This window comes from Protobothrops mucrosquamatus, unplaced genomic scaffold, assembly GCF_001527695.2.
Source record: "Protobothrops mucrosquamatus isolate PMUCROS unplaced genomic scaffold, P.Mucros_1.0 scaffold227, whole genome shotgun sequence".
NCBI classification, from domain to species: domain Eukaryota; kingdom Metazoa; phylum Chordata; class Lepidosauria; order Squamata; family Viperidae; genus Protobothrops; species Protobothrops mucrosquamatus.
In genome coordinates this window covers 308533-329360 of record NW_015386578.1, presented here as the reverse complement: position 1 = coordinate 329360, position 20828 = coordinate 308533, and the positions used below count along the sequence as shown (strand labels likewise).

At 43.1% G+C, this 20828-nt stretch overlaps 1 protein-coding gene across 1 annotated transcript; it reads right to left on the bottom strand.

Annotated features, from left to right (window-relative positions):
* Window positions 1–878: 878 nt before the first annotated feature.
* On the bottom strand, window positions 879–19898 carry LOC107285919 (membrane primary amine oxidase-like). Its single transcript, XM_015814188.1, has 4 exons — window positions 18310–19898; window positions 10077–10362; window positions 9554–9683; window positions 879–3219 (listed from the first exon to the last, which is right to left on the bottom strand). The coding sequence occupies exons 1-4, from the start codon at window positions 19886–19888 to the stop codon at window positions 2935–2937; spliced, it is 2280 nt and encodes a 759-aa protein (XP_015669674.1). The 5' UTR covers window positions 19889–19898; the 3' UTR covers window positions 879–2934.
* Window positions 19899–20828: the final 930 nt, after the last annotated feature.

Below are 20828 nucleotides of genomic sequence, written 5' to 3'. Positions count from 1 at the left end.
CACTCGAGCTCCACTGCCACAAGGAGAGACAGTGGAAAAAATAAGACACCCCCTGAAAATAAGACCTAATGCTTCTTTTGGAGGCAAAAAAAATAAAAATAATATCAGGTCTTATTTTCGGGGAACATGGTAGCACCTTGAATTGCACCTGGAAGCAGACTAGTAACCAATGCAACTCCTGCAAAAAAGTTGACACATGTGCAAATCTGGGCTTGTGAAAAACTCTGAGGGTCATTGTATTTTCACCAACTGAAGCTTTTGAATACTTCAGAAACAGCCTCTTGAATATGCAAATATGCAATCAATTCCATTTGCATTGATATATTTCTCCCATACATCTCAAGCAAATGTACAACTTATTTAGATACTCCCATTGTGCTAATACACACAAATCTACATATTCCAATTTATAATGCTTAACTCATGTGCATGGATCAGAGATATTCTCAAATATATATCAGGACAGCACAGGCAGGGAATCATAGCAAGACATTTTGAGATTGTGGTACCCTTAATAGATGATTCCACTAATGCCATCTCCAGAATATATTTTTGAAGAATGAACAAGAAGCACAATTCTCTTCATAAATGTAAATTAACACAGTCCTTTTATCCATTATATGCACCATCAAAAATAGATGATGAGGGTCATTCCTAGTGAAGACCTGATTCAAAGAAAATGCTTTCTTTTTTTCTCTCTCCTGCTTTCCTTCCCAAAATTTCTAATATAAAATAAGATTGTTGCTCTTATAGTTTTCTTCAATCAAACAATATTCTAATCTGGAGTTTTTCCTAGATTGGTTTAAAGAAAATATCCTCCCTCCCTCCCTTCCTCTCTCTTTCCCTCTTTACATTCACAGTATCTCTTAAAAATTTCATTTATTGCATGTTATCCAAAAATTTCCATCACATGTAAAGGCAGTTGACATAGTTTTTCTAATACAAATAAACATAAACTAAAGCAGTTTTTTCATTTTTTTAATTAGCTGATGAATTTAATCTGATACTAAAATGGCATGAAGTCCAGCAAGGGTGAAGTATCCAAATTAGCTCTTAGAGGATTATATTGATGAAATTCTTTTACATTCCTAATGTAAGACACTGATACATCTTTTTGTATCAGAAGAATCAGAATTGTATTATCATAATTACCAAAGTTCCAATTACTCAGTAGGATTTTTATAGAAAGCAGAATGTAGCCTTCTTTTCAATGCATATTGATTAATGCAACTGTTTCAGCTATTTTTTTAAAAAATAAAAATATTTCAAATACAAAACAAATATGAAACAATGGAGCATAAATGAACGCATTAATGCCAATCACTACATTTATCTGAATGCATCATTTTAAAAACTTATCTTAAATTTGAAATGGCTTTTTCCTCCTCTGCCCCTCTTCCAAAAGGAGTTATGAAAAAAATGTACAGAATAATAAAAAATCTTGAGCAATACCCAGCATTCTTACCTTGGCAAACTGACATTCTGGAAATTCTCCCCCAACAGTGTTTTTATGCAAGAATTAATGCGTACAAATTAAAAACAATTGCCTAAAATAATGTATCTCATTGATAAAATTAATTGAACCACTATCTGCACACACACATTTTCCTTCTCTCTCTCTCTCTTTTACAGATGGCTCATGCATATACATATTTTCCTTCTTCCTTCCAGGGAAACAGCAAAAAAGAAAGACGAGGAGACAGAGGAAACCAATATAGCCTGGGATGGAAAACAGAAAAGCCAATGGAAGGGGAAAGAAGAAGAAGAAAAAGTGTATTTATATTTTACATAAAAGGTTAAATTCACCAGCAAGTCTCCCAAACAGCTAGTTCTCATTTCAACAGCTTTTCTATCATTATCAGTAATACAAGAAAATGAGCTGACCTATTCTCCACTCTAAAATTAATAGGTGTTGTGTGTATGGAGGGGAGAGGGATACACTAATTTTTCTATTGAAATTTTTTATTAATTTTTTTTTAATTACGGTAAATGTTTTTTAAATTACTGGATTTTTTTCCTCTCCTAATCACTAAGTTCCTTTCACTGTTCTGAACAGACCAGAACAAGAGATCTATGAAAAATGCAATGTCTCCAACAGTATGGGAAGCCAACTATAGTTCCACAGCTGAAGAGCAATATTCAGTAGTGCTAGTAGCAATTGTAGTCAACTGATTCTGCAGCTGGTGTCCTGGCCACCATCACATGATTTGTTTCCCATTCCTTTGCAAAGCCAGGGGCTTTTGAATGTGCAGTGAATTCCGATTTGATAATGGTCTTTCCAATCCATTCATTTGTTTCCAGCATTTCAATCTTCAAAAGAGGAACACAAATCATGACTGGGCCTCTCACAGGGATTAACATTATCATAGGAAACAAGCAGTGGAATTTACATTTCTTGTTACACTGAAAAAGTTTGCTGGGGTTGGAAGCGGAAGGAGAATGAGCAATCTATCTTTTGATAGAGTATGCCCCTGCCCAATTTAAAGAATTTCTTCTCCAAGTGGAAGAAAATATGTATGCCGGGGATGAAAGATTTTGGCCTGGAATTATAGTATAGTATAATAAACTAATCACTTTTGTGCATCTTAATGGAGATTTCAAAAATCAGTAAGATGAAAACCTATACATGCTGGAATATTTAGAACATCAGGTAATGACAATCATAGAGAAGGAACACATAGTTGCCTAATATGATATAGCCATAATGTGTAAAAAGACTGAGTGAAGCATCTGTCAGCTGAAAGCAGAAATTCTCCATTGAGTTAGTGTAAAAAAATCCCAGCCTCAAAGTGAAAACACTGAGAGGTGATCAAAAGTAAGGGACAGAATAGACAGAATAAAAATGTGGAACTAGGAGTGCTCAAGCCAGCCATCCTTTACCTTTTACGTTTAAAAAAAAAAGTTAAACCATAATATAAATGTAGATTCTTCTTGTCATGGACTTGTTAAGTTCTCAAAGCCATTGTAAGTGAAAGGAGGTAGACTGGGAAAGCATGTGACTCTTTGTTGCAAGCAGGCAATTTGGTTGATCTCACATTTCCCTGCATCTTCATCATCTCTGAAGTAGATGCTGTCAAGGGAGCTGCTAGAAGGATCAACATCGAAATAGTTATAGGGCCGAAGTAAAAAGCCCACCCCATTGCCAACTGTCACTGTAGTGGGAATGTCCTCAGCATGTGGCACATGTAAAAATCCAACTGAGATCCAGGCCACAAGATCCTGGGAAAAGAAAAATTAGCAAGAATTAGCAAGATTAATGATTAGCAAACCCCCCATTTGGCCATGACACTTTTCTGATAATATAGAATGCAGTTATATTTCATGGAGCTACATCCTTTGTAAATGATGTTCTTCTTGAAAACCGGCTGCATGTAAATGAAGCTCAATTCATATTGTTTGTTGAGATGGTCTGCATCCAGATTGTAATTCATTCATGCATCAGACATGCAAGTGCACTGTCAACAGAACAATATTGTAAGATTTTGTGTTATTTTTCTTCATTTCCTCTACTGTATATGTTAAGTCCTGATAGCGGTGGCGAATGAAGATCACACAGGGTATTCTCAACAGCTCTTTATTCCTCCTTCTGCTTGCTCTCAATAACAATGAGGCTCGCAGGCCTCCTTTCTTAAAGACTGGATCCCCGGCAAAAAGGCAACAACAGAGCGGCGTGCTTTCGCGCCTCGCGTGTGCGCACTACGCTGGCGCCACTCAGTCTGGTCCCGGGCAGCTTGCAGAAGCCCGGGACCTCAGCAACATCCCGAGCCTGCATTTGCAGGCTCAGGACACAACACCCCTTCCCCCTAGATAGAACTTCTTTTTCTGTACACATGTGCGACCTCTATATGGAATGTGGTATGTGTTTCCACTAAGCAAATGCATGGACTGTGGAATGTGGATGTGTTCTTACACCACACCCGTTTCCGTGCTATCATTTTGGGAATAAATGCAGCTTCAGTCCCAAGATAACACTGCCATTTGTTTATGGCCTTTATACTGGGTCTTCCCGGAATTTGACAGCAACTTCACAAACTCCCTAAGATGTTTTGGGGGGTATCTAACCCGTTGCAACCTTCTCGGACCTGGGGAGCACTCTTGGCTTCCTTGCTCCCCTCCCAAGTTGGGTATACCCACTCTTTGCTGCCCCATGTTTCCAGGTGACACTGGTTCTGTTGCCTGACCTGCTTGCTTGCCCACCGGGCTCGGCAGGCCAGGACTTTGCTCCATTTCTAACCCAGTTGACCTGCCCATCTGCTGGCTGGCTGGCCCCTCTAAGTCCAAACCAGCATCCCTTGTCGGAGTGGTATTTCCCTTTGGTGACTCCCTGGCTGGAGTAATTGTAGGTGTGTGGGCCATCTCCCTTTCCAATGAATTCCTGTGGGTAACACTTGCGGAAGCTTGGGATAGACCTTCCCCGGCTTCCTCAACAGTCAGTGACTGACGATATTGATCCCCATGATGCGCAATATTGTCCTCCTCCCCCCCCAGAGCAGAGTCAGGAGCGGCAGAAGCCGAGTCCAGTCTTGTACGCAGCTGATCTATATGCCGCCGAAGGACGCGGCCGTCATTCACAGACACCTCATAGGACAAAGGTCCAGAGACCTTGCAGACCACAGCTGGAATCCAAAGATGACCGGGCCCATAGTTCCGAGTCCAGACCGGAGCACCCACTTGCAAACACCTAGGTGCCCGTGGCTGCGATGCCTGAGATGCCACTCGATCAGGGTGCAGTCTGTCTAGCTTACTTATGAGCCTGCGGCCCCAATGGAGTTCAGCCGGGCTCTTACCCGTGGATGTGCAAGGTGTGGTGCGATGTGCAAGGAGAAAGTCTGCTAACCTGTGATGCCAGTTACCGTAAGTCAACTTCTTGAGGGCATCCTTGGTGATGCGCACCATACGCTCTGCCATTCCGTTTGTGGAGGGGTGGAAAGGAGCCGAAGTCGCATGGCAGATCAGGTTGGCTTGAAGAAAACCCTGGAACTCAGAAGAAGTGAATTGAGGACCGTTGTCAGAAATCAGAACATCTGGAAGGCCATGTGCACCAAAAATGCCTCTCAGCACCTGGATTGTCCTGGCAGTAGTAGTGGAAGAAACAGGAGCAACCTCTAGCCACTTGGAATGGCTATCAACAACAACCAAAAAGAATTGCCCCTGAAAGGGCCCAGCGTAATCTACGTGCACCCGGGACCATGGGGAATGAGTTTCTTCCCACCTATGAACTGGGGCCTGAGGCATTTCTGGCCGTGACTGCTGGCACAACTGACACCCGTGCACCTGAGCCTTGATAGCCTTATCCAGCCCAGGCCACCAAAGATGGCTGCGCGTAAGTGCTTTCATCCGGACAATACCAGGGTGTCCCTCGTGTAAAGAAACTAAGATTCTAGGCCTCAATGAAGCTGGGATAACTACCCTGCTACCCCATAATAGGCAACCCTTAAAAGTGGACAACTCGTGCTTCTTGAGCGAGAAGCTTTGGAACTCCGTACCTGGACTCCTGTCTGGCCACCCTGACAGCACCCATGACAGCACACGTGTAAGGGTGTGATCTGTGGCAGTTTCAGCAGCCACATCCCTGGCATTGAGGGGAGATTCAGGCAACTCCTGAATGGAGAGGATATTGATGGCAGGAGCAGGGTCTGCTTCTACCAGTTTTAGGGGTAGTCTGCTTAGGCCATCAGCGTGGCCCATTTCCTTACCTGGTTTGTGAACTAAAGTATAATCATATGCTGACAGGAATATGGACCACCTCAGCATTCTAGGAGATATGATATGAGGAGTTTTTTTAGTTGTTGTAAACAAACCCAGCAAAGGTTTATGGTCAGTATAGACCGTGAAATGGCGGCCATATAAGAAGTCATGAATTTTCTTAATTCCAGCCACCATGGCCAGTGCTTCTCCGTCAGAGTCCTAGAGTAATATGCCACAGGAACCTGTGTACCATCAGCTCTCAAGTGGCTAAGTACAGCTCCCACCCCATAAGGAGATGCATCACAGGCAATACAGACAGGCAATTGCTCATTGAAATGTGCAAGCACGGCATTAGACGTGAGCAAAGCCTTGACCTCATTGAAACTTCTTTCATGGACTTTAGTCCACTGCCAATATGCCTGCTTGTCTAAGAGCCTATGTAATAGTTCTGCTACTGCAGCCTTATGCGGAAGAAATGCATTGTAAAAGTTCAATAGGCCCAAGAAAGCTTGCAGCTCACTTTTAGACTTGGGGCTTGGGGTCTGCTGTATAGCTTGCAACTTAGATTCAGCAGGGTGAATGCCTTGAGCATCTATCCTGAATCCTAGGAAGTCAGTAGAATTGACTCCAATCTTACACTTGTCCTTCTTCAACTTAAGGCCTGCTCTTTGAAAATGGAGCAAAACAGCCCTCAACTGTTCTGCTAAGTTTTGTGACGACACCCCAGCAATAAGGACATCATCAAAGTAGGGGCAGACTCCAGGAATACCCCTAAGTGTGCTCTCCATGACACTTTGGAATATACCAGGGGCTACATTTACCCCAAATTGCAGTCTCTTGACCTTAAATGCACCCCTATGCGTTACAATGGTTTGTGCTTCAGCAGCAGCTTCATCCACAGGCAATTGTTCGTATGCCTGTGGCAGATCTAAGTTTGCAAAAACTCGTCTCCCTTTGAGGGGGGCCAAAATATGGCTGACTACTGGTACTGGATACGTGTGCTGTTGCAGCGCCTTGTTTAGTGTGCATTTGTAATCTGCACAAATACGTATGTCCCCATTAGCCTTTAGAGGCGTTACTATGGGGGTTTCCCATGGACTTGAATCTATAGGTTCTAAAATGCCTTGCTGGAGCAATTTATCCAACTCAGCATCAATCTTGCCCTTGAGAGCGAAGGGCACCCTCCTAGTCTTAACTCTGATGGGTGTGATTGTTGAGTCTAATCTTAACGAAACTGGAGGCCCCCTGTATAACCCAAGCTTTGGACTAAACACATCTGCAAACTCCTCGCAGACTTCTGCTAGGCCCAGCGTTTGCAATTGGTGCAGTCCAGTAACCTGGATCCCCAAGGCCTCAAACCAATTGAGTCCTATCAGACTCGTGCGTTCACCCCCAACAACCAACACATCTAACGGGCCTTCAAACTCCTTATATTGTACCTTCAGGGTGGCCTCCCCCTTAATGCACACCTTGGAATTTTGGAAATCTGTTAATATTATATTGGATGGCCTGAGTTTGGTTTGCACCCCACTGCTGTTGCAAACCTTTCTAAATGTGTTAAGAGAAATAATGGAAAGAGCGGACCCAGTGTCCAACTCCATAGATAAAGGGACCCCTTGCAATTTAATCTTAAGTGACAATTTTTTCTTTAGGGGTTTGTGTGTGCCTGTCCTACAAATACTCCTGCGCGATGCACAGAAGCCCACCCTATTTTGGCTGGGGACCCTGGTACCTTTCAGACGCAATTCTTCTTGGGGTTGTACCTTCTGGTGACCCAAACAGATGGCTGCTATGTGGCCTTGCTTGCCACATGCTCTGCAGATGGCGGAATGGAACCTGCAGTCTGCTCTCTTATGGCGTCCTCCACACCCGAAGCATTTGGGCGCTGCTGGAACCTTTTCTTTTCCTTCCTTCTGCCTTCTTTCTGCCGTCTGGTAAAGCTGATCCACCTCTTCTTCAGGGTCTTCTTCCGATTCTTCTTGGACGCCCTCATGGTGAATGGTGGCTGTCTCCGGATTGCCTCTGACTGGCCGCATGCTCTTGACTGCTCCACTTGCTGCTTCCTCAACCGTTACTTCTCTCAGAGCATCTTGAAATGAAATATCTTCTTTTGCAAAGATCTTTTGCTGCAAGTCTCTGTTTCTTAACCCACATACAAAACGATCCCTCAGCCATTCTTCCAAATCTTTGAACTGACACGGCCTTGCTGCTCATCTCAAGGCTGCAATGAACTCCTTAGCTGATTCGCCTGCCCTCTGGTCCCTTTGCTCAAATGTGTGTCTCCACGCAGTAACAGACAACTTGGGTTGGAAATGTTCTTTCAATAGCTTCTTTAAATCTGTGTACGTTACAGACTCTAGAGAGGCAGGGGCTACCAGATTTTCTACAATTTCAAACGCGTCCTGTCCACAAACACACAACAGGGTTGCAGCTTTCAAGCCGTCTTCTCTGATCTGATTTACCCTGAAGTAATTCTCTACTCTTGCAACATAAGACTCCCATCTCTCTGGGTGTGAAATATCGAATTCAGCTAAACGACCTCTCTTCGCCATCCTTGCTTCCTTGGGAAGGGGTCTATCAGCCAAAGCTTACCTCCAGCAATGCTGTACTGGCAGGTTAGAATGCTGAGTTTAACGCCATCTTCCCTTCTTCAGGACTCCTTGGGTAAGTTACAGCTGTTCTTCTTTGAAGCCTTGTAATCATCCCACCTTCGTCGCCAGTGTTAAGTCCTGATAGTGGTGGCGAATGAAGATCACACAGGGTATTCTCAACAGCTCTTTATTCCTCCTTCTGCTTGCTCTCAATAACAATGAGGCTCGCAGGCCTCCTTTCTTAAAGACCGGATCCCCGGGCAAAAAGGCAACAACGGAGCGGCGCGCTTTCGCGCCTTGCGCGTGCACGCTACACTGGCACCACTCAGTCTGGTCCCGGGCAGCTTGCAGAAGCCCGGGACCTCAGCAACGTCCCGAGCCTGCGTTTGCAGGCTCAGGACACCACAGTATACATCTTAAAATTATTTGATTCCTTTCTTGATTACTTGCATTACTTTTCCATCTATTTAGCTCAACTTTTGGTTCTCATTTGCAAATTGTGCAAATTTCAATTTTTTTAAAAGAAGTTTTTTGTCTTGAATGGCTTTTCTGATCACACAGAACTCTCTCTCTCTCTCTCTCTCTCTCTCTCTCTCTCTCTCTCTCTCTCTCTCTCTCTCTCTCTGTGTGTGTGTGTGTGTGTGTGAAAAGCTGCAGGATGGTCAGTGTAGAATCACCCCTTTGCCTACAGAGGGGACAAGGCTTAGCCTTAGATTGTGACATTGTGCCTGCCATCTTCCAAATTTGGCTGAGCTTTGAAGATGTTCCTAGGTCTCACATTAAGCAAATTCTTCAGTGGAGTACCACCTTTCCTAGTCTGGGATATATCTACTAGCTGGACAACTGTTATTACAGTTTTGAATAACCTCAAAGCATTCTGAAGGAATGTAACCAATTTTCCTTTTGAATTTATTCTTTAATTTTCCTTTTCTAGTCAAATGAGCTTTTCTGCATACATCAATACCTCTCCCTCTCCCTCTCCCTCCCTCCCTCCCTCCCTCCCTCTCTCTCTCTCTCTCTCCATATCTTATAATGTTGCTTTCATCTGAATCCTGATCCATATTTGTGGCAGCTTTAGGATAACCCTGGCTTTTCCAATGCTAAAATAGGGGCTGTTTCTTAGTCTGACCCATATGTTTTGATCATCTTTCAACTACCTCTCAAGACTCTCTTCTCTTGAAAATTTGTTAGTGCTGATGTATAGCAGACTTCTTCTTGTTCATGTTTCAGCTCCTCCTCCATGTAAAGCAAGGCTGGGTCATCTCAGTACTTACCTCATTGACTATGGTCTCATTGTCTATGAAGTTTGCAAAGGTCACCAGGGGATCCCATGGATCATTCTGGTTATAGATGCAGGTGCTTGTCAATTCTTCCTCTTTTTGCTTAGTGACAGACAACTTGTACCTAAAGTGGACAGAAAATAGGGAAAATGAGAAAGAAAATGGGAGAAGAAAAAACACCAAGGTTTTATTGTGTTCCTGAGCAGTGCAAACTACTTCTCTAATTTCTTTAATTCTTTTAAAAGTATAATACAATGATGAGTCTATGACCAGATGATTCTGGTTATAGATTTTGTTAATTCAATTGTATTGCTTTTTAAAGTTTTAAGTTTTTAAAAATATATTTGGATTGTTTTTCTTTAGTTTTTAAATTGTTAAGCTATCAGAGTCATGCAGCTGATCAATATACATCAGACAAATGAATAACTGCAGAACCTTTTCTCCTGGCATCTTCCTTTAATTTAAACAAAATGCTATTTATCTAAAAGACAAACATAAGATGATTATAGGGACCTACCTGCCCCAGCTGATGGCCTTCTCCATGGAGCTACTTTGTGGTAAGTGCTTGCCTGCAAAGCTGATGATCTGGATGCGATAGCTCTGTTTGTGGCCCCACTGGTTTTCATTGTTAGAACTGAAAAGCAGGTACCGTGGGATTTTACCATCAAGTGGGAAAGCAGCTTTTTCTTCCGTATCCAGGACTTGCTGGGTGAGGATTGGTCGCTGGATTGTGTGCTCTGTGCTCCAAGGGGCCTGCACAGATTCATAGGCCATGTCAAGGTCCACCAAAGAGTTCTTGACTCCTAACAATCAAAAAGAATAAGAGAAACACTTCCTGTTTGGACTCCTGCCTAAGGATACACCTACTTAGAAACAATGGATTAAACACCAAAGTCAGTTTGAGACTGTGGACAGAATGGCTTATGTTATATTTGGGGGAGTTTCTCACAGATTCATCATTCAATTATTATTTTTCAGCATCTGTGGCTCAACTATACATTAGGAACAATAGAAGCCTATTCAGAGAATTGTTATAATATCTTACATTACATTATAGATCTCCTTCTTCCTTGCAAACAAAAGTCAATCAATACAATCTTTGTCACAGGCACCAGTTCTATTTGGAAGATAACATGAGAGATCTTTTCAGAGGCTGCTTTGAAATTCCCTTCCCCCAATGAAGATAAAACTGAGATTTATTGGGGTTTTTTGTGGTCTAACATAATAAAATATTATATGTGAAATAATTATTTGTATTGTACAATCTTTTTGTTCTTATTTTCATAATAACTCCCATATGATATAGATTGACTTCAGTTGGTGGGATCCAGGTGAGGAAAATAAATTATATCAGTGATACAAAATGCTTCCTGAGTAACACGGCAGGATATGTTGTTATATTTATTATTCCATGGCTGGTTACATATGTACAAATGTGTTTAAATTGCCATAGGTTCTAACAACTTGAAGTATAATAATAAACAGGATTTTGGTTTGGTTCATATTTTAAGGAAATATATTATTTACCATAATCCAAAATCATACAAAAAGTGTGTTACCAGGAAAAGTGCATACAGTATTATGCTTATTAATAAAAAGCAAGATATAAAAGTGCACTCACTTGGAGAAAATGGCTTGCAAAAATCTGCACAATAAAACTGTATTCACATGGTTTATTAGCAGGATGGTCACTGTAATGTATTGAGTTAAAATCTGAGAATTGAGATGCTGAGAACTTTGAAAAACGGTTAGCAGGCCACATGGCCAACAAGCCAGACTTTCTGTCTGCAGATTACTTATTATGCATTTAAGCGGGAGAATACTGTGTTCCTATTGGCTGCCACCTTTAGACTGAGTTTTAAGTATGGGTGGAGCATTGGTTGTTAGTTTCTGTTTTGATTTTAAAAATAAAGAAAGTTGTTCTTCACCTACTGCCTCTTCAATGCCGCATCGAACAGAAAACAACACTGGCGACGAAGGTGGGATCATGCTGCCTCACCACAAAGAGCTGAGTCATTATGGGGGTTAGGCCTAGCAGATGCTTGGTCGGAACAGTGTTCCCCCCCTCACTCTATCCTACCAGTATGGAAACGCTGGAGGAGAGTGCTTCCAAAGATCCGCCCTGGAAGTCCCATGGAAGTCTGCACAGCACGAGGCATTGAGAGGCCCGCGAAAAACTCACCATGGCTAAGATCGGAAAACTCTCCAAATTCGACGTCGCTCATCCAGAGAGGTGGAGCTCCTACATCGTGATAGTTGAAAACTACCTGCAGGTTAACCAAGTGTGAGACGATGGTTTGAAGGCTGCGACACTGCTGTGTGTGTGCGGTCAGGCGACATTTGAAATCGCCAAGAACTTGGTTGCAGCATCTCCATTCAAGTCCATTGTGTACTCAGAACTTAAGAAAATGCTCAAAGAACACTTTGAGCCCAAGCTATCGGTCATAGCCTGGTGGCACGCTTTCAAACAGCAAGACCAAGATCCCGGCGAGTCTGCCACCGACTTCATAGCCGCTCTTTATCAAGCGGCCCGACCTTGCGAATTCAAAGACCTCGAAGAAAGACTGAAGGACCGTTTAGTTTTTGTGGTTTAAGGAGTTGGGAGCTTCAACTCCTTAAAGATATTCGCGAAAGAGACTATCTCTTTTCAAGATGCATTGCGAGAGATCATGGCCGAAGAAGCAGCTGGAGAAGCCATCAAGGCCTTATGGCTCTCCAAGAGCTCTCTTTGCATGGCCATCCACCAAGAGGACACCGAGAGAGTTGGAGACTCCGAATCGGACCACGAAGTTGATCAGTTACAGCAACCTCCTGAAAGAAGGCCCCAACGACCAACCAACAAGACAATTCCCTTCTCTCGATGTGTCGGGTGTGGAGGCCGACACAAACGGGCGGAATGCCGATTCTGCACAGCAACCTGCCGGGTGTGTGGCAAGCAAGGCCACATCGCCGCTGTTTGTAGGGATTGCAGGAAAGAACACTCATCAGAAGAGTTGCCTCGGAAAGGTACAGGGGTTCCCGGACAAAACAGGGTAGGCTATTGCGCTAGTAGAAGGAACGTGTTTAGGACAGGTGCCCATCGCCCACTCAAGGAGAAGTTGCATCTCAGAGTCAAGTTGCAAGGGGTTCCTTGTGACATGGAGTTGGACATGGGGTCAGCTTTATCAATAATTTCCCAGCAAATTTGTAGTCATAGCGGCAAGCGAGTTAAACTCAGGCCATCGAACCTCGTTCTAACCTATTTCCAAAACTCCCGTGTAACAGTCAAGGGAGAGGCCACACTTGGGGTGCAGTTCAGGAATTTTGAGGGTCCCCTGGAAGTCATAGTAGTTGAGGGCAACCGCACTAGCCTCATCGGACTTGATTGGTTTGATGCATTGGGAATTCAAGTGAATGGGTTAAATAGCTTGCAGACGTCGAGCCTCTTGGCGGTTTGTAAGGAGTTTGCTGATGTTTTCAGCCCAGAGTTAGGAGAGTACAAAGGCCCCCCAATCGCTCTCCGACTTGACTCTACAATAGCACCAATAAGGATAAAGCCTCGTCGGGTGCCTTTCGCCCTCAAGCAAAGAATCAATGCAGAGTTGGATAAGCTGTTGATACAAGGCATTTTAGAGCTGGTGGATAGCAGTCCATGGGAAACTCCCATAGTTACGCCACTTAAGGCCAATGGTGAGGTTTGCATTTGTGCCAACTATAAATGTACGCTAAATAAAGCCCTCCAGCAGCACTCGTACCCGGTGCCTGTAGTCAGCCACATTTTGGCATCTCTACAGTGAGGTCGCATTTTCACCAAATTAGATTTGGCCCAGGCCTACCAGCAGTTGCCGGTGGACGATGCCACAGCTGAGGCCCAGACTATAGTAGCCCACAGGGGAGCTTTCAAAGTGCAGCGGTTACAGTTCGGGGTTAGTATAGCCCCGGGCATTTTTCAGAGCATAATGGAGCGCACGCTCCGAAACATTCCAGGTGTGTGCCCGTATTTTGATGATGTCCTCATAGCCGGGGAATCAGTCGAAATCCTAACTGACAGACTCAGGGCAGTCTTGCAGCATTTCCGCGAAACGGGACTGAAGCTAAAGCAAGAAAAATGTAAAATTGGGGTTACTTCTATAGAGTTCCTCAGTTTTTCTATAGATGCCGAAGGCATTCATCCTGCTGAATCCAAGCTCAAAGCAATTCAGCAGGCACCCAGTCCCAAGACAAAAGAAAAACTTCAGGCCTTTTTGGGACTCTTTAATTTTTATCACGCCTTCCTTCCCCACAAAGCCGCAGTGGCAGAGCCGTTACACTGGCTCTTGGACAAGAATGCTCAGTGGAAGTGGACGAGCATCCATGAGTGGAGTTTTGCAGCAGTTAAATCACTGTTGTCATCAAATGCAGTGTTGACCCATTTTAATGAGCAGCTGCCAATTAGCATTGCGTGTGATGCATCCCCGTACGGTGTACGGGATCGAAGCTGTGTTAAGCCTCTTAAGGCTGACGGGACACAAGTTCCCATAGCCTATTATTCTAGAACCCTCTCTTCAGCGGAACACAATTACGCACAAATTGATAGGGAGGCATTGACCATCGTGGCGGGTATAAAAATGTTCCATGACTATTTGTATGGCTGCCATTTCACAGTCTTCACAGACCATAAGCCACTTCTGGAGTTGTTCACTATGAACAAGCAAACACCCTAGATTATTTCTCCTAGGATGTTGAGGTGGTCAATATTCCTGTCCGCTTATAGTTATTGTCTGATTCATAAACCAGGCAAAGAAATGGGCCATGCAGACGGCCTTAGTAGGTTACCCCTACCACACTTAGAGCCGGACCCCGCTCCAGCTAACCACATCCTGGCTATCCAGGATTTGCCGGAGTCTCCCCTTAACACAGGGGATGTAGCTGCTGAGACAGCTTCAGACAACACGCTGAGTCGTGTGTTGAACTGTGTGCTCAAAGGATGGCCGTAAACGTGCCCAGGGCCTAACTTTCAGAGTTTTTGGAGAAGGAAGAACAAGTTATCCGCTCATAAGGGTTGCATTTTGTGGGGCAGTCGGGTCGTAATCCCGACATCACTGATGGCTGGAATCCTTGAATCTCTGCATGAGGGACATCCAGGAATAGTTCGGATGAAGGCACTCACGCAAAGCTACCTTTGGTGGCCTGGGCTCGATAAAGATATTGAGGCCCAGGTCCAAAGCTGCATTATTTGCCAGCAGTCAAGGTCAGAAATGCCACATGCCCTGGTCCACAGATGGCTAATATGATTAGGCACGCCATCTCGGCTCCTTTTCACCTGGCCTCTAACGGCCAAGCGGAACACATGGTCAGAAAGACCAAGGAATCCTTGAAGAGGATTGCAACTGGTAACTGGCACCATAGGCTGGCAGATTTCTTACTCTGCCAACACACAACACTCTGCACTTCTACGGGAAGAAGCCCAGCAGAATTAAGATGGGGGCAGTGCTTGATCACAAAGCTGGATCACTTACATCCAGACAGGGTTGCTTCACAAGCATAGCAGCAAAAGGCCCCAAGGCACTTGCAAGTTGGCAACCCGGTGTGGGCACGAAACTATGGGCAAGGAGCACTGTGGGTGGTAGCTGTGGTTGATAAGATGTCAGGGCTGCTCTCATATGAAGTGGTCCTGGAAGACGGTCATGTGCTTCGCAGGCACATTGACCAGCTGCGACGGAAGCTAGCAACCCAGCTGTTAGCTCATGACTCTGTTCAGGGGGAGGGGGAATACGATTGTGATCATGCATCCGAGTCCCCAAGCGAGGGCGAGACTTTTCGATTGCCGAACGGGGGGTTTGCAAACAGTGAGTCTGCCCCTAACTCAGGCACTTTGGCTACGGGACAATGCTGTCAATCGGCTCCACATGTTGGTCCGATGGGCTCTACTCCACTGCGGGACACTGGCTCAGGTCTACCAGGACAGACCAGCCACAGAGAGATGGACCCAAGCTCGGGTCTACCTGGTCAGACTGGCCTCCAAGAATCGGCTCTACCCGTGACGAACGGACACACAACCCTGGTCTACCAAGCTTGGCAGGCGAGCTTCTAGACCGGGAGCTAACGGCAGCTCTGAGACATTCAGAGCGGGCAAAAGGGCCACCGAAGTACTTAAATGACTACATAAGATTTCTGTCATTGTAAAATTGAATGCTTATGTATTTTTGCCATTGGAACAGTGTAATATTTATGCACAAAGATATGCCATTTTGCCATTGGAACAATTGTAATTTTTTTGCACAAACAGAAAAAGGTTTGGTAAGTGTAAATGATCTAGAGGGAAGGGGTATAATGTATTGAGTTAAAATCTGAGAATTGAGATGCTGAGAACTGTGAAAAACAGTTAGCAGGCTACATAGCCAACAAGCCAGACTTTCTGTTTGCAGATTACTTATTATGCATTTCAGCGGGAGAATATTGTGTTCCTATTGGCTGCCGCTTTTAGGCTGAGTTTATAAGTATGGGTGGAGCATTGATTGTTAGTTTCTGTTTTGACTTTAAAAATAAAGAGAGTTGTTCTTCACCTACTGCCTCTTCAATGCTGCATCGAACAGAAAACTTAACAGTCACAATTTTGAACATTTTGTTTTGAAAACTACAAACTTACACAAATGGATTGCAATGAGTTCAAGTATTGAAAAATGCAAAATTAAGCAAAATGAAATTTATTGTCCTTGATTTAAAAGAGAACACTAGCCAGGCTTTGCCAGGAAACTTTTGCCAGTTTATAGTTAATCATACATAGAGATCTCTGGAATTGATCAGTGTTATTTTCTGCACAGAGTGAGAAAGAGATGAGATGTACCTTCCCAAGTACATTCTACTCAAGGGAAAAGGTAAAACTTTCTCAGATTTAAAGAATAATCTGCATATTAGTTCTGCCTCTTCTTTCAAGAAGGGAACTATAGTTGAAATGCAGCTTTTGGAGAGAAAAGACTTTCCTGTTTACAGGATGAAACCAATTATGCTAATTATGCACTATCTTCTGCACTATCTTCTCTTCATGGAATCCAGTTGTTAAAATTAGCTCTCTGTTGCTTATCTAAAGTTCACATATTTTGCTGGCCCAGAGCAACTCCTTAGGACTGAATGACAAAAGCCATTGAATACCAAATCCATTGCAGCTTCTTGGCACATGCATGCGGAAGGACATCCAAACGTAGAACGTGGGAGAAAATTCATGTGGTGATGGTGGTGGAAGCATTTGTCATACATACAGGGATGCACAATTGTTTTCAGGCTCAGGACCATGCTGGGCTTTATCTTCTGGAGCCTTCACTCCAAAGAAATATGCAGAACCAAGACAAAAGAAACTTGACACAAATTAAACTTGACTTCATTGCATTTTCATTTAAATATAAACATAATTTACAGAAGATTAGAGTACAAGCAGTTAATATTATTACATCCCAAGCACTGAATAATGCATCATTTCTTCACAATAAACATTTACAACTTCTGAGGCCATAATTAAGGCTTTCAGACAAAGACATCTGGCCCTGCAGCTGAGGTATAAAAACAATTGCTGTAGAAAGAAATCCACATATTTGATAATCTTCTGGAGTCTTATCTGCTTTTATGACAAAGGCATATCCACAGGCCCCAGATTCACAAACTGTTACTCTCTCTTGCCTAATTCTTAGCATATCAACATTCCAGGTGTCAATATTCAAAGTAAAGATGATATCACCTTATTACAGATAATCCTCAACTTAAAACACAATTGAGCCCAACATTTCTGTTGCCAAGCAAGACAGTTGTTAAGTGAGTTTTGCCCCATTTTATAACTTTTCTTGCCACAGTTGTTAATTGAATCACTGCAGTTGTTAAGTTAGCAATTTGGTTGTTAAGTGAATCTGACTTCACCATTGACTTTGCTTGATAGAAGGTCGTAAAAGGTGATCATGTGACCCTGGGACACTGCAACCCTCATAAATATGAGTCAGTTGCCAAGCATCTGAACTTTGATCACATGACCATTGGGATTCTGCAACAGTCGTTAAGTGTGAAAAACATTCATAAATCACTTGTTTCAGTGCCGTTGTAATTTCAAATAGTCCCTAAAGAAGAAATGGGATATACAGGTAGTCTGTTGTAAGTCGAGGACTACCTGTATTTCACTCTTTCAACTGCAGTCTCTCATAACTTTCTTTGTTCAGGAGCTTAAGATAATATGCATAGAGCCTTTTCCTCCATTTCCCTTTGTTCCTTCCCCCCCCCCCGCCCAAAATAGTCCTCATAGTTTAGGGTGAACTTAGCTTAAGCTTATCCACTTCCAGTTCAACTGATTAACCACTAAACCACACTAGTTCCATGAATGAAAATAATTTGAATTTCTAAATCATACATGATTAGTTATTTCTAGCCTCCATCTACTCACACTAAAACACAGTCATGTATAAGCACACACAGTCTATGTTTGCATTTTAACCCTAAAGTTTAAATATTTATAATGTATTTTTACACACACGTATGCATCTCTCTCTCTCTCTCTCTCTCTCTCTCTCTCTCTCTCTCTCTCTCTCTCTCTCTCTCTCTCTCTCTCTCTCTCTCTCTCTCTCTCTCATCATTTATCTATAGTATCTTCTGTGTGCAAAGTCACAGAAAGCTCAGGATTTATTTGAAGTTCCAAACAAGCCAACCTAGACCTGTAGCAGGAGAAGGCTGACCAAATCACTAGCCCTTATATAACTCTAGTAAGTGTTAATAGAATGGCAGTTTGTGGGAATTAGGGAAATATAAGAACCTACCTTCTACATCCAAGTCAACTTTGTAATTTATCAGATGGTTGTGCATGGTTCCAAGTGTGTACTCCCCAACCTTGTTTCCATACTTAGTCCCACCGTCCATAAAAAATGAAGAGCTGATGTATCCTGTAGCATGGACCTTGACTTCTATGGCACCATTTTGATAGAATACAAAATCCCATACATAATCATAGTTAATGAGGGTAGAAACAGTCCTTAAGACCAAAGCATATTTGGGTAACCCCTCATAGTAAAAAGAGCCTAAATTAGAAAAATGGCGACGCAGAGGGACACCCATGTCATGTTCAAAGATGCAGAAGGAGTTCTTGTTTAGTTTGGGAGTGTCAGAGTCTATTAGATAATGCCGATTCACGTAGGTGGCCATGTAGGGGCAGTCCACACCCTGGACTAGTTCATAAGAAAACTTTCCAATGCCAAGGCTACCATCCATGTATCTGGTCACCATTCCTCCAGGACAATTGGAACCATAAATGGCAAGAGCTTCTTGCAGACTCAACTCATAGACAATCCTCTTATCATTAAATCTGATATTGAAAAGACGTGGCCCTGTGTTCACATTCATCCCAAAGGTAAATTTCCATAGCTGATAGGTAACATGGTTGCCAGTTACAGCGTAGCGCTTTCCTTGGGTCTCAAACTGAAATGGGCCTAGAGGAGCTGCGGGTTCAAATCGCTTCCTGGAAGCATATTCCATCTGCAGCTGACTACTCTTTATTCTTGCCTCCTTCACCTGTCCATTCTTGAACTCTTTTTCCAGATGGGCCATATCCTGAAAATAGTGTCCATTATAGAATACTTTTTTCAGCTTCCATTCAGAGATGTTCAGACTGCTGTGATCCACCAGCATCTCCAAGCCAATAGGATGAATGTAATATCCACTGCCAATCACATTCTGAAAGAGGACAAACCAGGTGGCTCTTTCACCAGATACAAATCCTCTAGGAGCTGTGGTTAGAGTAGCTAAATCAGACCTCTCATAATTGCAGCATATTTTGAGGAAGTTGGAGGTGTTGAAGAGCTTATGGAAAATGAACAAATCAATATCTTTATATTCTCTCTCAGTCACCGGTCTGCTGTGATATGGAACCTTCTTGCCAAATTTCCGCATTGTAATGTCTCGATGGTACATTGGATTTGGAAGTGGACCTACTACAAATTCTGTAATGTTTGGATCTGACTGACTTCCAAAGTATACCACGGCCAATGCCTGCCGGGGTAGCTGTTCCCTTCCACGATCAAGAAAGCCCAGAACTTTGGCTTTAGGCGGGAAGTACACATCCATATAGTAAATGCAATTATCTGATGGTTTTGCATGAAATGCATCTTCCAGGTACACCCCGAGATTCTTCCTGAGATACTTCACCACCTGAGTCATTTCATCAGCTGTCAGATCAGCAAAGACTTCACTTTGTTCTCTGTTGGGCCTCTCAGAAGAAATTGGTAGTTCAGAGTAGACACAGCTGGTGACTTTTTTTCCCTTCATTGTCAGCAAAACACAGACTAGAGCAAAAACTGTAGCCAGAGCTAGCACCAAAACAACAACTAGCACTTTCATGTTCATGTCAGCACAGTAAAGGAAGCAGTGATAGCACACAGCTTGTCTGTGCTTTTCTTACAGGAAAGTGTCTGGATGGGTGGATGGGAGGAAGAAAAATTATTGCTCCATTCAGAGTAAGAGGAGGGACCTGAGCTAAGAATGCCTGTGGGGGCTTTACAAGGGACCATAAAAAGGCAGATTTTGATTTGGTTTCTTTTTCTCTCCCCCCCTTCCCTTCCTCCCACTGTTTCTTCTGTATCTGCGTTGATACTAACCTTATAAGCTGTTCTGGACCAAGGGTGCTGGAGAACAAACTGGGCTTGGGTCCAGAAAGGTTAAAATGAAGATAAGTTAGTGCACAGAAGCTTCCCAAGAGCACTGGGAATGTCCCACTAACTGGGAAGAAGGTTGGCAGAGCCAATTCACATTTAAATATCCAGTCAGACTATTCTAAGCATATTGTGTTCCCATTATTTCCTTGCTTATTCCCAGGAATACAAATCTAATTCTGCCAGTGATCATCTAGTTGCCCTCTATTTATAATCTAGCTGTGCTAGTGTGTTAGAGCTTTTGATTGTGAGACTTAAAAAGTTGATTTGAATAAGACGCTGTGAATTTGAATATAAAATAAGGTATTTTGGCCGGGGGAGCTAAGACATCTAGCCTAGGAATATTTTGACTTGTAGTCCAACTACTAAAATTCATATGTCTATAAGCAGGCATATTATTATTAAATAGGAAATAATTAATATTAATATTCCACATGGCTACAAATATGTTTAGAAGAATAAGAAATTGATATTGCTTATAAGCAATATTAAAATCAGAGTAAGTCTCATGTCAATAATCAGGGTGGTTTAGGCAGACTTTACACTAACCTTTTAAAATTTGTCTTTAAAACCCAGATAAGTTTTGGTGTGGATGGGGTGGCTCCAGGCCTGGTAAGCATTTTGGAGGGGCATGT